Source organism: Drosophila kikkawai, chromosome 2R (assembly GCF_030179895.1).
Source record: "Drosophila kikkawai strain 14028-0561.14 chromosome 2R, DkikHiC1v2, whole genome shotgun sequence".
Taxonomy (NCBI): domain Eukaryota; kingdom Metazoa; phylum Arthropoda; class Insecta; order Diptera; family Drosophilidae; genus Drosophila; species Drosophila kikkawai.
The window spans coordinates 20417568-20432477 of record NC_091729.1 but is presented as its reverse complement, the minus strand read 5'-3'; the positions used below and the strand labels follow the sequence as shown (position 1 = coordinate 20432477).

Genomic DNA, 14910 nt, shown 5'->3' with positions numbered 1-14910 from the left:
TTTCCAAGCACGATCAAGTTATAACAACTTTATGTTCCCGATGAAAAAGGATTCGTTTGGACAAAATGACAACCTTAACTTGCCCAGTGGGGCTGTCTCTGGAGTGCTTTGTGTGCGCCAAGAATAAGGTGCGCGCTGTGCAAGCAATGCGATCTGGCGCCAAAAATTCGACATCGGTAAAAAATAAGAGACTGCTCGAAAAAGAATTCATGACCCCCGAAGTTGTTTGCAAGGGCTGCAAGGTGCAGCGGTATTGCAGCTTGACCCATCTCCTGGAGGACCGCGCGGAACACGTAGACCTGTGCCGGGTGCTAAGAGATCTTTTAACTTTGCAAAAGCTGGAGCACCCGCTACTGCAGCATGGCGTGATCTCGAGCCCAGATCAGTTACAAATGGTCATCTCCCAGCTGAAACTTGTCCTCCGTGTCAAGCTCCGGCGTCCTCTTACTCCGCGGGAGCATCATGTAATCAGCAATCCAGGCATATGTGAGGTGTGCTTTAAAACCGGAGCGCCCCTAAAAGTCTGCAAGGATTGTGCAGGAGTCGCCTATTGTTGCGAGGACCACCGTCACCAGGACGCGAAAAAGCACAGTCCCAAAGAGTGCCGAACTCTAGCCCTGATCTCCAGTCCATTCCGGCAATTTGACTGTTTATTAAACCTAAAAAGCTTCCACCAGTGCGTTGACTTGAGCAGGAGTCACCTGATTGATGCCTTCTTCAAAGCCACGACCCTGAGGATTGATGATAATCCCCAGAACATTGCGGCTTGCTCCTCCTTCAGCGGAATTGCCAGCACGTGTCTGGCTTTAACGAATATTTCCTGGATCTCATATGAGTATAGCGCCGTTATCGTTTACGTGGTGGGAGCCACTGAGGAGCATCTGCGGTACTTTCAGGAGATGCACCTGAGATTCTTCTTTCTGCAGTACCAAAGCATACAAAATTTGGATTTGTACTTCATTGGACCCAATCTTCTGCCTAGAGAGTCTTCCTCCAAGAAGGTCTTTCGATTTCGGGGCCTGTTGCGGACCGTGGTAAAGCATTTCTTCTCTGAGACCTTCACCACCTTCGCGGAAACTATGAAGGTAGATCCCACAGTGATCCTCTTGCTGGAACCCGATTTTATCCACATGGGTACGGCCACGGAGCAACTAGTCAGCCAATTGGTAGGACAAAAGAACGGAGGCGCAGTGGATTTCGATTGGCAGAGTTGCCTGGGAACTCTCCTTCGGACATATGGCGTTCCAATTTGCTACACGTCTCCCACAAGGTTCCAGGCCATGGCAGACTTTACTGCCTTCCACATAATAGCTTTAATTAACAATGTAACTATAGAACGAGTGTACAACATAACCGAGAATCCATATCGGGAAATATTGCCACTGTACAATTTCTCGGACTTGCACAATGAGAGGATCATCTATGCCAACAACTACCTGGAGGTGATCTTCTCGAGTATAAAAAGGGTATAGTATTTGTTTCCAGGACAAGCACGGCAGCTCCGCAGTATTAAATATATATATAAGCATATGTTTCGAACAGGATTTGAAATGTCGCACTTTAATTTAAACATTTTTGGTAATTTTTTAAGAATAAATTGTTTACCTATTTCATAGCCTACGTTTAATAAGTATAAATGCTCAGTTTATCAATGCAGCAGCCACGGACATTACAGCTAAAAGGAAAACGATTACAATATTTTCGGTAGATTGTGTTGGATCTGTGAAGCCAGCCGAGCGCACGGATCTAGAATGTCTTCTTTGAGATGACAACGATTAGGTCGATTAGCCAATAGAACGATTGATGCAGGTCTCCCTCGCACAGATACGGCGCCTTCGTCCAGGACTCTACGCGAAAGCCGCAGTTCTCCAGCAGCTCCATGAACCGGCTGGCCTCTTCCTCGAACGACGTCTGCCGCCCGGTGCTCTCAAGGAGCGGGCGCAGTGGTAAGTGCGAGGTGTTCGTCTCGACGTAATGCATGTATGGAAGTACTAAGGCCACCACGGCTCTGCCATTGGGAGCGAGAGAAACGTGTATATCCTCCAGCAGCTTGAACGAATCAAAGCACCGATCCAGCACGTTGAGGCACAAGATCAACTCTACGTTCTGTAGTGCGCCAATTTCGTTGATTACGTTGAAATTCAGCTTCTTCAGCCGATCCCGCATGGTCCAGCTGGCCTCCGTGGCAAACACCCGGAGACCGGCACTGCCACTCAGCTCGGCAACGGTGTTTGCAACCCGCAGCGAAATCTCGCCATCCCCAGCGCCGATGTCCAGTAGCGTCACCGGTTCAACGGCAGATGCTGGTGAAAAGCCGCCCGCCACGAGCAGTTTGTGGAACTGCGCCTCCGACAGGATGAACATAGAGCCCCTTTTCAGAAAGCCATTGATGTCGGTCTGCGTCATAAAGAACTGGAGAATGGATCTTGCCAGGGAGTGCCACAAGTGGGTCCAAATGTTCGCCGAGAGGGCCTTTGCTCTTTCCAGCCAACCCAACGTTGTCGCGTCCGGCTCGAGGGCCACGAACTTGACCTGGAAGTGCTGGGGCAGGTCGTAGGCCAGGGAATACCACTGAAAGGCACGAAAAGACACATGAAACTGTAGCATATAACAAGAACAGGAACCAAATGCAAACCTTTCTGGTGTCTATGTTTTCCAGAGAGTTATCATTGTGGAACTTTGCGTGGATGACGCGGGCTAGAGTTCCTCGGGGACGATAAACAGCCATATTTTCTCATTTATTTACATGTTCTAGCTAAGTAAATACAGTTAGTTGGAATTTAGTGGGAACCCGGCCGATAACCTAGAGCTGGCACTCCCGATAGTTCATGGACTATCGCAATAGCAAAACTAAAACATGTAAGTGCAGCCAAGCGAAGAATATTTCGTTAAAGTCAAGGGCATCATTTATATTTTAAAATGTAAATTATATTTTTAAATGACAAGGGATGTTTCTGGTCAACCAGTTGGAAATACAGGTTGCGATAGTTTATCAGCTATCGATAGTGAAATACAGTTATGCGATAGTATATCTGCTATCAAAAGTTAAAGAATAAAAACATTATTTTCATGCTAGCTATTGCTTGTAATTGCTGAGAATTGCTAACCAAAAATATTTACTTTTTAGTTGTCTTGCATAAGTTAAATTTTAAGGCAATCCAGAAATAAATTAAACTCAATTAGGCAACCCGTCTCCGACCGTTTTGTGTGGTGTTCGATAAATCTTGGGCCTACGACACACGTCCACATTTTTTACCAGTCGGAGTAATGTATACAAAAATAAGCGGCGGCTGCTAATTTTTTGTTATTTTAATGAAACACAGTAGATGGAAATGAGTACAAACGTTGTTGTTGTTAGCATGGACGAGAAGGCGGCGGGCGACGACCTTCCGTACTTTCCGGAGAAGTTTCCGGGCAAGGTGTGCTGTTTATGCAACCTCGGGGAAAAAAGTGCCTTGGGACAGGGGACGATTCTGCAGCTGAAGGCGCCAGCGGACCTCAGAGATAAGTATCCCACCGATCGCATCAAGGAGGACGGATCCAGGCTGTACTATGGCCAAAAGCAAACATCATACGGTGCGGGCGAGTGCCACTACGAACTGGACAAAATTGGCCAGCCGGAGATCGTGCATCCCGCCGATTTTGTTGACGAGGGATTCGTTTACGTGCACCGAATGTGCATAATGTGGTCGCTGCGCAAGAGCCAGATATCCGATGCGGACGCCACGTACTTTGCGAGCAACTTTGGCGAGTTCATGGAGCAAAAGTGCAATTTCTGCGGCCAGTACGGAGCCTCCATCAATTGCAAGATGAACTGCCGCCAGGTGCACCACTGGCCGTGTGCAGCTGCCGCCGGCTGTCTGCTCATATTAGAGAGCTTCACGGTGTTCTGCACGGAGCATCTGAGCCAAGTGCCGGTTATATGTATGTATATCCATTCATTGAAATATAAATAGTTAATTATGCCTTTTGGGCACTTGCAGGTAGCGATAATAATGTGGAGTGTGTGACGTGCTCCTCCCTGGGCGACCTGTCCAAGCTGATCATGTGCAGCACTTGTGGGGATCATTCCCATTCAACCTGCATCGGACTGGCCAATTTGCCAGGTAAGCCAGAGCATCTACCTCACTTTTAACAAGACTTACTATATCTTTTTTGTACGTGTAGACACACGTTCTGGCTGGAACTGTGCTCGCTGCACGAAATGCCAGATCTGCCGGCAGCAGGACTCAAATGACCTCAAGTATGTGAAATGTGAGCAGTGCCAGAAGATCTATCATGCATCCTGCTGGCGACCTGTTATTTCGGCCATTCCCAAGTACGGCTGGAAGTGCAATGTGAGTAGCGAGCGGCTGAAGCGTGAAAAGTGTCTAAAAACCCTTCGCATTTTAGCGTTGTCGGGTCTGTACGGACTGTGGCTCGCGAACTCCTGGCGGCGGCAGCTCTTCCCGCTGGCATAGCCACTATACGATCTGCGATTCGTGTTACCAGCAGCGAAACAAGGGGTTTTCCTGCCCCATCTGCCAGAAAGCTTATAGAGCAGCATCCCACAAGGAAATGGTCAAGTGCAGCTGGTGCCACAAGTGAGTATGACTCACCCAAGACTCGAATAACAACTTAACCCACTGATGTCCCCCTCCTAGATTCGTGCATAGCACTTGCGACGAAGAGGCCGACCTGACGGCCTATCACAAAAAGAAGGAGCAGAATCCAGACTACGACTATGTGTGTCCGAACTGCAAGAGCAACTCCTCGGGCCCGGGTCAGACGCACCAGGCCATTGACTCGATTGTCCTCTCCGTAATGGACCATCCGACGGCAGATCAATTGAGCCTTCGGGAAATCGATATTGATCCGCTGGAGGGCAGGCCCAACATTGATCCAATCGGCGATGAAATCCAAAAGCTGCCCACGGGCAAGAAGAAGATGTGCCTCTCCAGTGTGCGCGGAAAGAGCGGCAAATTTGTGCTGCAGCGCATGGGTGTCCTGTCGCAGATGAGCAAGAAACGGAGCACGCGTGGCAAAGGACGCCTAGCAGGCACGTTGACCAACATCTCGAGCGACCGCTGCGTGAATCGCAGCATGGACACCGACCTCACCAGCGACAAGAAAATGCTGTTATGCTCGGCGCGGGACAAGTTCATACTGAGCCAGGACATCTGCGTGATGTGCGGATCCTTGGGCATCGAGAGCGATTCCGTAATGATCACCTGTGCCCAGTGCGGCCAGTGTTATCATCCGTATTGCGCTGGGGTAAAGCCCTCTCGCGGCATCCTGCAGAAGGGCTGGCGCTGCTTGGACTGCACAGTGTGCGAGGGATGTGGCAAGAAGAACGACGAGGCGCGTCTTCTCCTCTGCGACGAGTGTGACATTTCGTATCACATCTACTGTGTAAACCCGCCGCTAGAACAGGTGCCCTCCGGCAATTGGAAGTGCTCCTTTTGCACGCTGTGTCAGAAGTGCGGCCGCAACCCCACCGAAAAGAGCGAGTTCGGCGACTCCAACCAGCCCGAGTGTCCGCCCTGCGCCAGCCAGTCGGCGTGTCCGTTGTGCAAGAGCTCCTACAGCAGCGGCGAGATGATCATCCAGTGCGAGCTCTGTGAGCTGTGGTCCCACTTCCTCTGCGACACCATCAACGCTCAGCTGACTATCGACTATTACGACAATAATGTGTACAAGTGCTTGAAATGCCGCTGCGCGGTGAAAGGCGGCGGCCCGTTGGCTCTGATGGATGCCAAGGCGGGAAACGAGGACGGTGTCCTCACGGGAAAACCATCGGTTGGTCATTTCACCCAGGCCCCTGGCGATGTCAAGAGTCACCTCGCCTTGCCTAGCGATCTTCCAGAGACTGCTCCAGAGGCGATTCATTGGATCGATGGCGTGTGCCTTAGCGAAAGCGGCCTGAGCATGATTAAGTCCTTGTCCACGGAGATCAAGCGGAAGCGCAAGATGCGACAGACCGTTGGCAATGGCAAGGACGGACAGGAAGCCGCTGAGGCGGAAGCGCAGTGCGAGAAGTACAAGGATGGCATGGTCTGGGATGGGACGGAGAACCCCATTCCCGAGGGTTTCACCATATCCACCAACGACGAGGGCGTGCATATCTTGCGCAAGAAGCGTCAGCGAAATCTACAAAAACTGGGCATCGGCGGCTTCTCGGTGCGCAATCGCGGCCTGAAGAAGGACACCGAGGAGGCGGCGACCGCCGATCATCATCAGCTGAACTCCACCATGATGAGCATGGACAAGAAAAAGAAGATTATACGGAAAAAACAAAAGAACAAGCTCATCGAGGCCTATCCCGTATACTTGCAGGAGGCCTTCTTCGGCAAGCCCCTGCTGGAGTCCGGAGAGCTTGTAATGGGCGAATCTGATTCCTCTGACGAAATCGACGCCTCCATGAAGGTGTATTTCACGCGGCCCGAGGGCAAGAGTCCCGACCATGAGACCAAAAGCCCGGCCAAGACGGTAAAGAAGGTCAAGACTGAAAAGGCGGTGCCAGTGCCTTCGGATAACAAGACGGCGGCGGCAGTCGCCATTGAGCAAATGCCCATGACAATCCAGCAGAAAACAGTATCCAATGTTTTTGGTAATTATATCCACAATTCTCAATAAATTATTTATTTTTAATTCTTAAATTCGCTTTCAGATCCCTCACACAGCGAGGTTCTGGCCAGCCGGCATCCTTTGGATACCTTGGCTTCGCCGAATATCTCGGAACAGGACGTGACAACCGCCGCCAGCTCGATGAGTTTGGTTCAGACTGCGGATATTATTGAGAAACCAATGCGGTAATACAATTATTTCAATATAATAAATATAAATATAATATTTATTCAATTGCAGAGATTCGCCCGTAGTCCTGGTCGACAATTACATGGTGCCCCAGCAACAGTTGTCCCAGGATCAAGGTCAAAAGTTCCACAATCAGATATACTTGCCGGGGAATATCGCCCCCCAACAGATTCACCATTTCCATCAGCAACAACAACAACAACAACAGCCAACGGACCATCTGAGTGCACAAAACAAACAGAAAATGCAGGGCATGATAATGGGTCAGGTGGTTATGCAAGGGGAGAAGCGGGGTCCCGAGGAGGAGCAGCCCAAGATGGCAGAGCCCGTTGTGCCGGTTGAGAACATGAATGCCGGCACCCAAAAGACGGCCGAGAAGATGCGCAAGGATGAGGGTAAGGACTGCGGTTCCGCAATTAAATAATATCATCATGCGTTTATTTATCTTCCACAGACCTCGGCCTGATGGCCACCATTTCCGCCGTTTTGTATGCAAACACCGAGCATCCGAACCTGAAAGAGTTGTTCCCGAACTGGAACGATCGCTGCAAGCAGATTTTAAAGCGGTGGCGCTCACTGTGCAATGAAAAGAAGGCTCCATTCCTGCAAAAGGCCAAGGACAACCGTTCGGCATTGCGGCAGAGGCGAGAGCAAAATAAGATTCCGGCGCCGCCAGCACCAAAGCCGCAGAAGCAGGAGGAAATGGCCAGAGTGTGGAAGCAGCAGCAGCAGCAGCCAAAATTGAAGGAGGATCCGAATCAAACGAATATGTTTGTCACTTACAGTAAGTTAAAACTTTGCTAAAATACCCCTCCTTTGTTAATGTCACTCCCTCTGTTTCAGATGGCAATGCCTACGACATGGCGGCCACCTATGGTGGCCCGGTGGCGCAGCCAACTGCCAGTAATCCGCACCATGTGATGCCCAATATAAACGATAACTTGGTCTCCAAGGCCACGACCATCCAAAGGACAGCGACAGCCGTTCATGCCACTGCAGCCACCGTTTTGAAAATGGACAATCGCTTGGAACTGAATTCGGTGTATGGGTCCGAGCACATCGGCGATAAGAAGCTCAGGAATCTGCTGCAGAAGAACAGCGCGGAACCGATGCTAATGGGAGCGAACTCTGATTTGTTCCTTCCCAACGATGTCATGAGGCTGGGCGGCATGATGCAACAGAATCACACGGCCATCACACAGAACAATCCAATGTTGAGCATTAGTGGAAAGGCGCAGCCGTCGGAAGGCAGGGCCTTGGATCAGGACGTAAAGATGAACGAGCCGCCGGAGGGCACATCCGCTGCCTCGGTTGAATTGGAGAATGTTGGCTTTAGTGACCTGCTGGGCGGCCTCGGAGAAGGCGACGACGATGATCTACTGAAATCGCTTACCTCCGAAATGGGCGATGACTTTAATATCTTGGAGTATGCGGATCCTGACCTGGATGTGAATGTCCTCAACTCGCTGGACTTTGATGATAATGAAAAGTGTTCTACGTAGACAGAAAGCACCTGCACCTGAATCTGATTAAATAGAAATAAAGAAGGCAATATTTAATAATACGACACGCTTGTATCATTTTAGCGTTTATTAAAATAATAAGAAAAGTCGAAGGATGTGAAATAAATTTGTGAGAGCTAAACTAAAAAGTCGAACTATGGATTTTCATTAAACTGGTCTGTCTCTCTTAAAATATGAGAAACAAGAAAGAAAGAAACAAAATTATAAGTAAAACCAGTTTAGGGTTTAAAACTGGCAGAGATTTACCGCCGATCACCGATATCGGTTAATATCGATTTGTGATTTCTCATTTTGATTCACGGCGAAGTTGTACGCTTATTACCTTTTCACTTTCTTCAAGAAGAGTTGGGAAAGTAAAGCCAAATATGAACTGTTTTGGTCTTTCGCACACACTTTATATTATTTACTTGCTACAATTTTTAGTTAATGGCACTCATTCACGACTTAATCTTAAATATGCCATCTTAAAGCAAACACAAACTTCTAGTTTACAAAACGACACTTTTGGTAGGCATCGAAGAAAGTTTTCACCAGGCCTCTCTCTACATCACATCTGAAAATATATATCTTAAAAGCTTATCGACAGCAGACCAAATATGATGTCCAAAAGACAATGCGTGTTATTTTTTATACGAACAACACAAAGACTATGGAGGCATCAGCTTTTGACGATAAGTACGACCTCAAAGGTTCTGGCTGCTCGACCTCGGACAAGTTTGCCATAGTTTTGCACGGCTGGATTCAAAGCTGCTCTGACGAATGGGCCACCTCCCTCATTGAACGTAACGTATCATACTTTAATATTTAATTATTTTATACATTTAATATGGATTTCCAGGGCTCAGCTATTACCGCGGCGGATGCGTGATATGCATTGATTACAGTGTGGTGGCCAGTTTATCATATATGAGGTAAGCATGACTTGTATTACCAAATAAATTGATAAATTGATTGTAAATCCCGCCAGGTTGTATACGAACTTCGACACCCTCACCGGAGCCATAGCATCGATTATATTGACACTAATTAGGCAGGGATTCGATCCCAAGCGAGGTTACATGTTTGGTTTTAGCTTTGGCGGGCAACTGGCCTCAGCCGTAGGACGTTCGCTGTGGCCCCATCATATTATCGAAAGCATAGATAGTACGTATTTCGATGCACTGCCGTTAATAATAAACTAACAACTCCATTAGCCTGCGACATGGCCGGACCTGGTTTCGATCCCATTGCTGTGGACCACTCGAAGGCCGGCAGACACGTGCAATGCTTCCATTCCAGCCGTGACAAAGGCACCTTTGTGTACTCCTGCCACCGCAACATTATGCTGGGCAGCTGCGGCCTCAAACAGCCCTCGGTGGCCAGCCAACTGCATTTGGGCAGCCATGGACTCTGCGTGGATATATACATCAATACCTTTGATTATCCCTTTTACGCTTTGAACGCCACGCCCTCCGAATGCTGGTCCTTGCAGAAGGCAGCAAAGATACCGGAGGGTTACACGGTGGGATACGAGGAGAACTACGATAGCCAAATCACGGGGCAAATCTTTGTACCAACTAGTCTGCATTATCCGTACAATTTGTCCAAAAAAGAACTGCTCAGGCTGTTGGCGAAGAAATGATTCCTATTGTAAATATTGCCGCCAAATGATGGATTCACTTTAAAATATCTCGTGTGATTTATTAGATTTCAGCTCATACTTGTTTTTGCAGTGTAGTAGTTTGAATTCACCAAAAATATATGTCAAATCAAATTTGAATTATATATTATATACACTTTATAGGTAAACACCAGCTATGTATTCATGCATAAGCCTACTGATTGGGGCAGTCATTGGGCGACTGCTTCTTGTTGCCGCCGGGAGCTTTGTTCTGACTCTTTGCTGGCGGGGCATCATCCTCGTCATACTCGTCCTCCTCGTTCTCGTCGAACTCCTCCTCATCCTCGTCATCCTCATCATCGACGATGTCGCCGGTGAAGTAAAGCACTGCTTTTGGAATAATTCTGGCGCGCAAGAAGTGACCAATTTCGAAATCGGTGGCCAATATCTGGGGGAATTATTCAAATATGATGAAAAAGAGCCACTGAAACTGCGACTGCTGCCAGCTTACCTGCTGAGATTCGTCATCGATTTCCTCTTTGTCGGTTGGAACCTCGGGGGGATTGAAGAAATTGAAGAAGGAATCGGTTGGGACCTGCTTGACAATGGTGCGCACAGCGCCGCGCTCCTTATGCTTCTGCTTCTTCCTGATGGTCTTCACCGTCAGGTTCATCTTCTTCTCCCAGTTAATGTTGCAGCCCTACATATGTAAACACATCGATTACACAGGGCTCAAAGGGAGCAGTCTAGGCAAGCTACATACCGTGCACTTGTAAATCTCAGGTCCTTCGAATGCAAACGGATCGTCGGGATCGACCGTCGATTTCAGGACGTACTGTTTTGTGAGAACCGAGTTTGTGAAGAACTCATTCTTATCGAAATGGAACTCCAGGGTGTACGAATGCTGGAGAAGAGTGACAGCCGGTTAGCAAGGAAATGCAGTATGGAGCAGAGAGTTACTTACCCCATCGACGTATTTAATGGATATATCGGTCAGCTTGCGCATTACTGGCTCGTCATGGGGTTGAACCATCTCGGAAAGAATCGCCGTATTGCGGAACACGGTTAGCCAGAAGCCGGGGATGCCCTTGGCGTCCTGTGGAATACTTTTGAAAGCCTTGAGGGAATCAAGGAAGGGCTCGATATCGGCCTCGTTGTCGGTCGCATGCTCCGGCTCCTTCCAGTTGGGCTTCTCCGTGGCAGGATCCACCGTGCCCTCGACGACCTCCTTGCGCTTGTCGAACAGCGGTTGATATTTGAGCTGGTACTTCTGCTCCAGCTTGTACACCTCTTCGAAGAACTCGGCCTCGATTTTCAGGTGCTCCAATTGCAGATTCTTCAGAAACACAATTCTGTTTTGAATCGGAGCGGGCATCGCCTTTACCATTTCCTGCAAGTACTGACGCCGCAGCACAGAGCTCATGTACGCGGGCCTGCGGGCGGGTTGCCAATTAATAATTGTTAGTGCTGCCCTTGCTGCGAATGTCGTCACCATCACTACTCACATATTCTGGCAGTCAGAGCCAGACTTCTCGTCTTCGACCTCATTGCAGGACTCGGTGTCCACGTTTCCCTCTGGCGGAGCGTCCATTATACGGTAAATGCGGATTTCACTGGAATGCAACAGAAATTCACGTTAAGCAAATGCCAATTTAGGGCGCATTTCTGCAAAAATTTTCGATGATGTACAGGCTTGCACTCGCATATGTATGTACATACATAAGTATTCGGGGAATTGCATCAGTAAAGGAGTCTCATACCCAAGGGCCGTGCAAAAACCGAATTACATGCACACATACATACTTATTTATACAACTAAATACTATAATGCCAGCATTTTCACAGACGTAGGGCCGTTATAAAAACTAATACGCCATTCCGGCCCATGCACAATACGTACATATATACATACATACGTATGTACTTATATGTATGTTCGCAAATTACCACACATTGCGTTCTTGGAAAACACGTGGTGGTGCAAACTCGCCTTCGGCTTTGGCGGAATTAGCTGCCGTCTTCCGCTGGAATCTGGCAGGGCGTACACTATTTGGGCGGCCAACAAACTGCCCTTTCAACGGGGTTTTATTCACACAGAATTGTTTAAAATTAACAACTAACCTTCAATAAGAACTGCGACACGATGAGCGAACGACGCCGAAATTTTTTGAAAAGGTGGTCCGTTAGAGGTGGAGAAACATCGATGCATCGATGATTTACCACATTTTGGAAACATCGATATTGGTTGGGCACTATCGATATATTTGATAATCGTATTTAAAAATGTTTTACCTCTTGTACTTTTACCTCTAGGAACTGGGGAAAATGGGGACTACATCAACGAAAAACTAAAACTTACGAGAAACTTTAAAAGTGTTTCGAACGGGAAACTATATTTATCATATATGGAATGGGGAATGAACCTACCCAAACAAAAGAAAAAAAAAAAAAATATTTTTGTATAAATTTAACCATTTATTTATAATTTTTTCTTAACCATAGTAGGACTAATAAAAAAATAATAGTTGTTGAAGTTAATTTAATTTTTAAATCAACCTATACATTTTCGTAAAATTTTTAAATTTTTTAAACATAACATCGGATTTATTATAACTACTTGATTGGCATAAACCTGTTTAAACGGTTTTTCAAAATTGTAAAAAAAAGGAAATTGAAAGGGAAGTGATCAAAACCGTACTCTTCTAAAGTTAAGTAGAGCCCTAAGGCAGTCCAATGAAGAAAATAGGATTTTAATTTAAAATAATAGGCTTGAAAGGCAACATTTATGTGTATATACATATGTACATAACAACAAAGAGATGAGATTAATTTCTTTAATGTATGTTTATGTATATTGTATGGTATATTTCCTATTAATCTGGTGTCTTGATAATGCGGTGGTAAATCGAGAATCAGTCCATTAAAAGCACTTGCCTCGGAATATACACACATATAATTATCATGGAAATATATTTTTTATTTACATATATTTCCTTCGTTCTTTATGGATCCATTGCTGAGCCCCACGGTAATAAATCCTTGTGTCTGCTGCAGGATCCTCCAAGTCAATGCGGGCCATTCTGTCTTACGGCCCTGAAGCCAATGATGGATCACATTGCCATTCACCAGCAGGAGTGGAGCCCTTGCGATGCTGCAAAGGTAAACGAGACCCAATCGAAGCTGGACAGGATAGGAGAACAGCAAGCTTCCGTGACGGAGACCTTATCCAAACTTGAGACGTCTATACAAGTCAATAATACTGCTTGGAAGAAGGACTTTGAATCAAGGCTGGAGAATTTTCAGTCGCAACAAAATAAGTTGGAAAGCCAAATTGCTCTTATACTAGAGGATCTATCAAGGATATCTAAAAAACTTACCCTTATGAAGTTTAAGCTAATAGGCACAACATATTTCTACATTGAGGACAGTATAGAGCAGTCCTGGATTTCTGCTGAACGTTCCTGTGGCGAGATGGGCGGCCACCTGGCGAGCTTCCAAAACGAAGAAGAATTTGATGCCATCCAAGGTATGCTCGGGTATAACCGATGGTACTGGGTGGGCATCAATGACCGAGATAGAAGTGGCCAATACGTGTCTGTGGCCTCAGGGAGGCAAGCACCCTATTTGGAATGGGGGTATGGCGACCCGGATGACAGGGATCACAGTCACAATTGTGTCCTTATAGGTAGACGAAAAATGTGGGATTCCGGATGCAACGACAAGAATCTTTTTATTTGCCAGGCAGACGATAAATTCTAGTTAATAACTAAAAACAATAATCTTCCTGTATATCTTTAAAAATGAAATAAATAACAAGAAATTAAGCTAACTTCCGGAAAACGATGTTATTATTTGAAAGTGAACTGAAAAGCAATTATAACTAAGCTTTTCTTATTTTTCTCAATATTATACCTTTAAATAATTAAAATCTTAATGGCGAATTGAAATAACTACGCCTTTTAAAAATTCCTTGCAATTTTGAACGATGAAATCCCTTAAATTATATTTATAAAAAGTGGGAATATTTTTATTTTTTAACGAACATGGTCAGATCGATACAGACAAAAATGATAATTTTATACAATTACACATACATATGTATATGTACATAAGTAAATAAAACAAATGAAAGAGCGCGGACCAGGGCTGGGACAAACAAAAAACGAGCGAGGTGCCTTCTGCCAACCCAACAGACAGTTTCTCCGCGTTTAACTTTCCGATTTCGGTTTCCTATCGATTGCTCTATTTTCTAATAAACAAAAAAGGTTTAAATTAACCTTTTTCTTAAAATATGTTGAAATACATAAAGAAAAAAAACATTATTTATTTATTTGATTATTCTATGATATCCGTTATACAAATATTTGTATGAAGCATAAATATACACGGATATATTATGATTCTTAAAAATCATATAAATTATACATTTAATAAATTAGAATTTCTAAATATTAGGAATAACTTATGTAATGTAAACAGCTGAAAAACGAAACGAAGGCCAATCACTTTAAGTGATTTTTAACTCCAAACGATTGTTTTCTATTATTACTTTTATCGATATATATACAAATATAAATTATTTGAATAAAATAAAAATAAACTTTTTAAAAAGGTTGTCTTACACATTATTTACACAAAAATATATGCTTAAACATTTAAAAGCTGTATATAAAACACGATTTGATCACGGTCTTTCATGGATTTCATTACAACTATCGCATATGCACTGCAGCCCTATGTAAATTTTAAGAACTCTCCACATAGCGAATTTTAAAGTGTTTTGCATATTTAGCCATGGCTGTTGTTAATTCGACAATAATATTCATGCATTTACCAGACAAAAGAATAGATTTGTCAAAATGTCAAAGAAAAAAATTGTTGGTAAAATACCATAAGTTTCCGCCAATTTTGTTTGCAAATACATTTAGTACTTGATGAAATATTTTCAATAAATCTTCAAGTTGGCAACATGCTATTCGTATTTACATATAA

General features: G+C 45.4%; 6 protein-coding genes across 7 annotated transcripts; 4 read left to right on the top strand and 2 right to left on the bottom strand.

Moving 5' to 3' along the window:
* Window positions 1-65: 65 nt before the first annotated feature.
* Window positions 66-1472, top strand: LOC108072096 (uncharacterized). Its single transcript, XM_017163109.3, has one exon. It carries the CDS (start codon window positions 66-68, stop codon window positions 1470-1472), a length of 1407 nt encoding a protein of 468 aa, XP_017018598.1.
* Window positions 1473-1528: 56 nt separating this feature from the next.
* On the bottom strand, window positions 1529-2880 carry LOC108072098 (protein-L-histidine N-pros-methyltransferase). The gene is made up of 2 exons (XM_017163111.3): window positions 2636-2880; window positions 1529-2571 (listed from the first exon to the last, which is right to left on the bottom strand). The coding sequence occupies exons 1-2, from the start codon at window positions 2726-2728 to the stop codon at window positions 1747-1749; spliced, it is 918 nt and encodes a 305-aa protein (XP_017018600.1). The 5' UTR covers window positions 2729-2880; the 3' UTR covers window positions 1529-1746.
* Window positions 2881-3170: 290 nt separating this feature from the next.
* Lpt (Lost PHDs of trr) lies at window positions 3171-8452 on the top strand. Its single transcript, XM_017163062.3, has 9 exons — window positions 3171-3924; window positions 3984-4106; window positions 4168-4337; window positions 4393-4583; window positions 4644-6589; window positions 6650-6791; window positions 6847-7190; window positions 7250-7579; window positions 7639-8452. The coding sequence occupies exons 1-9, from the start codon at window positions 3327-3329 to the stop codon at window positions 8295-8297; spliced, it is 4503 nt and encodes a 1500-aa protein (XP_017018551.2). The 5' UTR covers window positions 3171-3326; the 3' UTR covers window positions 8298-8452.
* Window positions 8453-8645: 193 nt separating this feature from the next.
* LOC108072068 (pancreatic triacylglycerol lipase) lies at window positions 8646-10131 on the top strand. Of its 2 annotated transcripts, XM_017163072.3 has the most exons (5): window positions 8646-8825; window positions 8894-9100; window positions 9157-9229; window positions 9286-9461; window positions 9512-10131. In XM_017163072.3, exons 1-5 carry the CDS (start codon window positions 8684-8686, stop codon window positions 9937-9939), a joined length of 1026 nt encoding a protein of 341 aa, XP_017018561.1. In that variant the 5' UTR covers window positions 8646-8683; the 3' UTR covers window positions 9940-10131. The 2 variants fall into 2 exon arrangements, with proteins under 2 accessions (XP_017018561.1, XP_070140138.1); XM_070284037.1 differs by having other exon boundaries at window positions 8719-9100.
* Window positions 9978-12166, bottom strand: Nap1 (Nucleosome assembly protein 1). Its single transcript, XM_017163071.2, has 6 exons — window positions 12040-12166; window positions 11424-11531; window positions 10883-11351; window positions 10682-10822; window positions 10430-10618; window positions 9978-10366 (listed from the first exon to the last, which is right to left on the bottom strand). Exons 2-6 carry the CDS (start codon window positions 11507-11509, stop codon window positions 10133-10135), a joined length of 1119 nt encoding a protein of 372 aa, XP_017018560.1. The 5' UTR covers window positions 11510-11531; window positions 12040-12166; the 3' UTR covers window positions 9978-10132.
* Window positions 12167-13023: 857 nt separating this feature from the next.
* On the top strand, window positions 13024-13677 carry LOC108071985 (C-type lectin 37Db-like). The gene has a single exon (XM_041776855.2). It carries the CDS (start codon window positions 13024-13026, stop codon window positions 13675-13677), a length of 654 nt encoding a protein of 217 aa, XP_041632789.2.
* The last annotated feature ends 1233 nt before the right edge of the window (window positions 13678-14910 follow it).

Coding starts and splice junctions, on each gene's coding strand:
- LOC108072096 (XM_017163109.3), top strand. CDS start 66: ATGACAACCTTAACTTGCCCAGTGGGGCTGTCTCTGGAGTGCTTTGTG.
- LOC108072098 (XM_017163111.3), bottom strand. CDS start 2,728: ATGGCTGTTTATCGTCCCCGAGGAACTCTAGCCCGCGTCATCCACGCA. Junction 2,572..2,635: donor AAAACATAGACACCAGAAAG/GTTTGCATTTGG, acceptor CGTGCCTTTCAG/TGGTATTCCCTGGCCTACGA.
- Lpt (XM_017163062.3), top strand. CDS start 3,327: ATGGAAATGAGTACAAACGTTGTTGTTGTTAGCATGGACGAGAAGGCG. Junction 3,925..3,983: donor GAGCCAAGTGCCGGTTATAT/GTATGTATATCC, acceptor GGGCACTTGCAG/GTAGCGATAATAATGTGGAG. Junction 7,191..7,249: donor GAAGATGCGCAAGGATGAGG/GTAAGGACTGCG, acceptor TATCTTCCACAG/ACCTCGGCCTGATGGCCACC.
- LOC108072068 (XM_017163072.3), top strand. CDS start 8,684: ATGAACTGTTTTGGTCTTTCGCACACACTTTATATTATTTACTTGCTA. Junction 9,101..9,156: donor GGCCACCTCCCTCATTGAAC/GTAACGTATCAT, acceptor ATGGATTTCCAG/GGCTCAGCTATTACCGCGGC. Junction 9,230..9,285: donor GCCAGTTTATCATATATGAG/GTAAGCATGACT, acceptor AAATCCCGCCAG/GTTGTATACGAACTTCGACA.
- Nap1 (XM_017163071.2), bottom strand. CDS start 11,509: ATGGACGCTCCGCCAGAGGGAAACGTGGACACCGAGTCCTGCAATGAG. Junction 11,352..11,423: donor GGCTCTGACTGCCAGAATAT/GTGAGTAGTGAT, acceptor ACCCGCCCGCAG/GCCCGCGTACATGAGCTCTG. Junction 10,823..10,882: donor CCATTAAATACGTCGATGGG/GTAAGTAACTCT, acceptor ACTCTTCTCCAG/CATTCGTACACCCTGGAGTT.
- LOC108071985 (XM_041776855.2), top strand. CDS start 13,024: ATGGATCACATTGCCATTCACCAGCAGGAGTGGAGCCCTTGCGATGCT.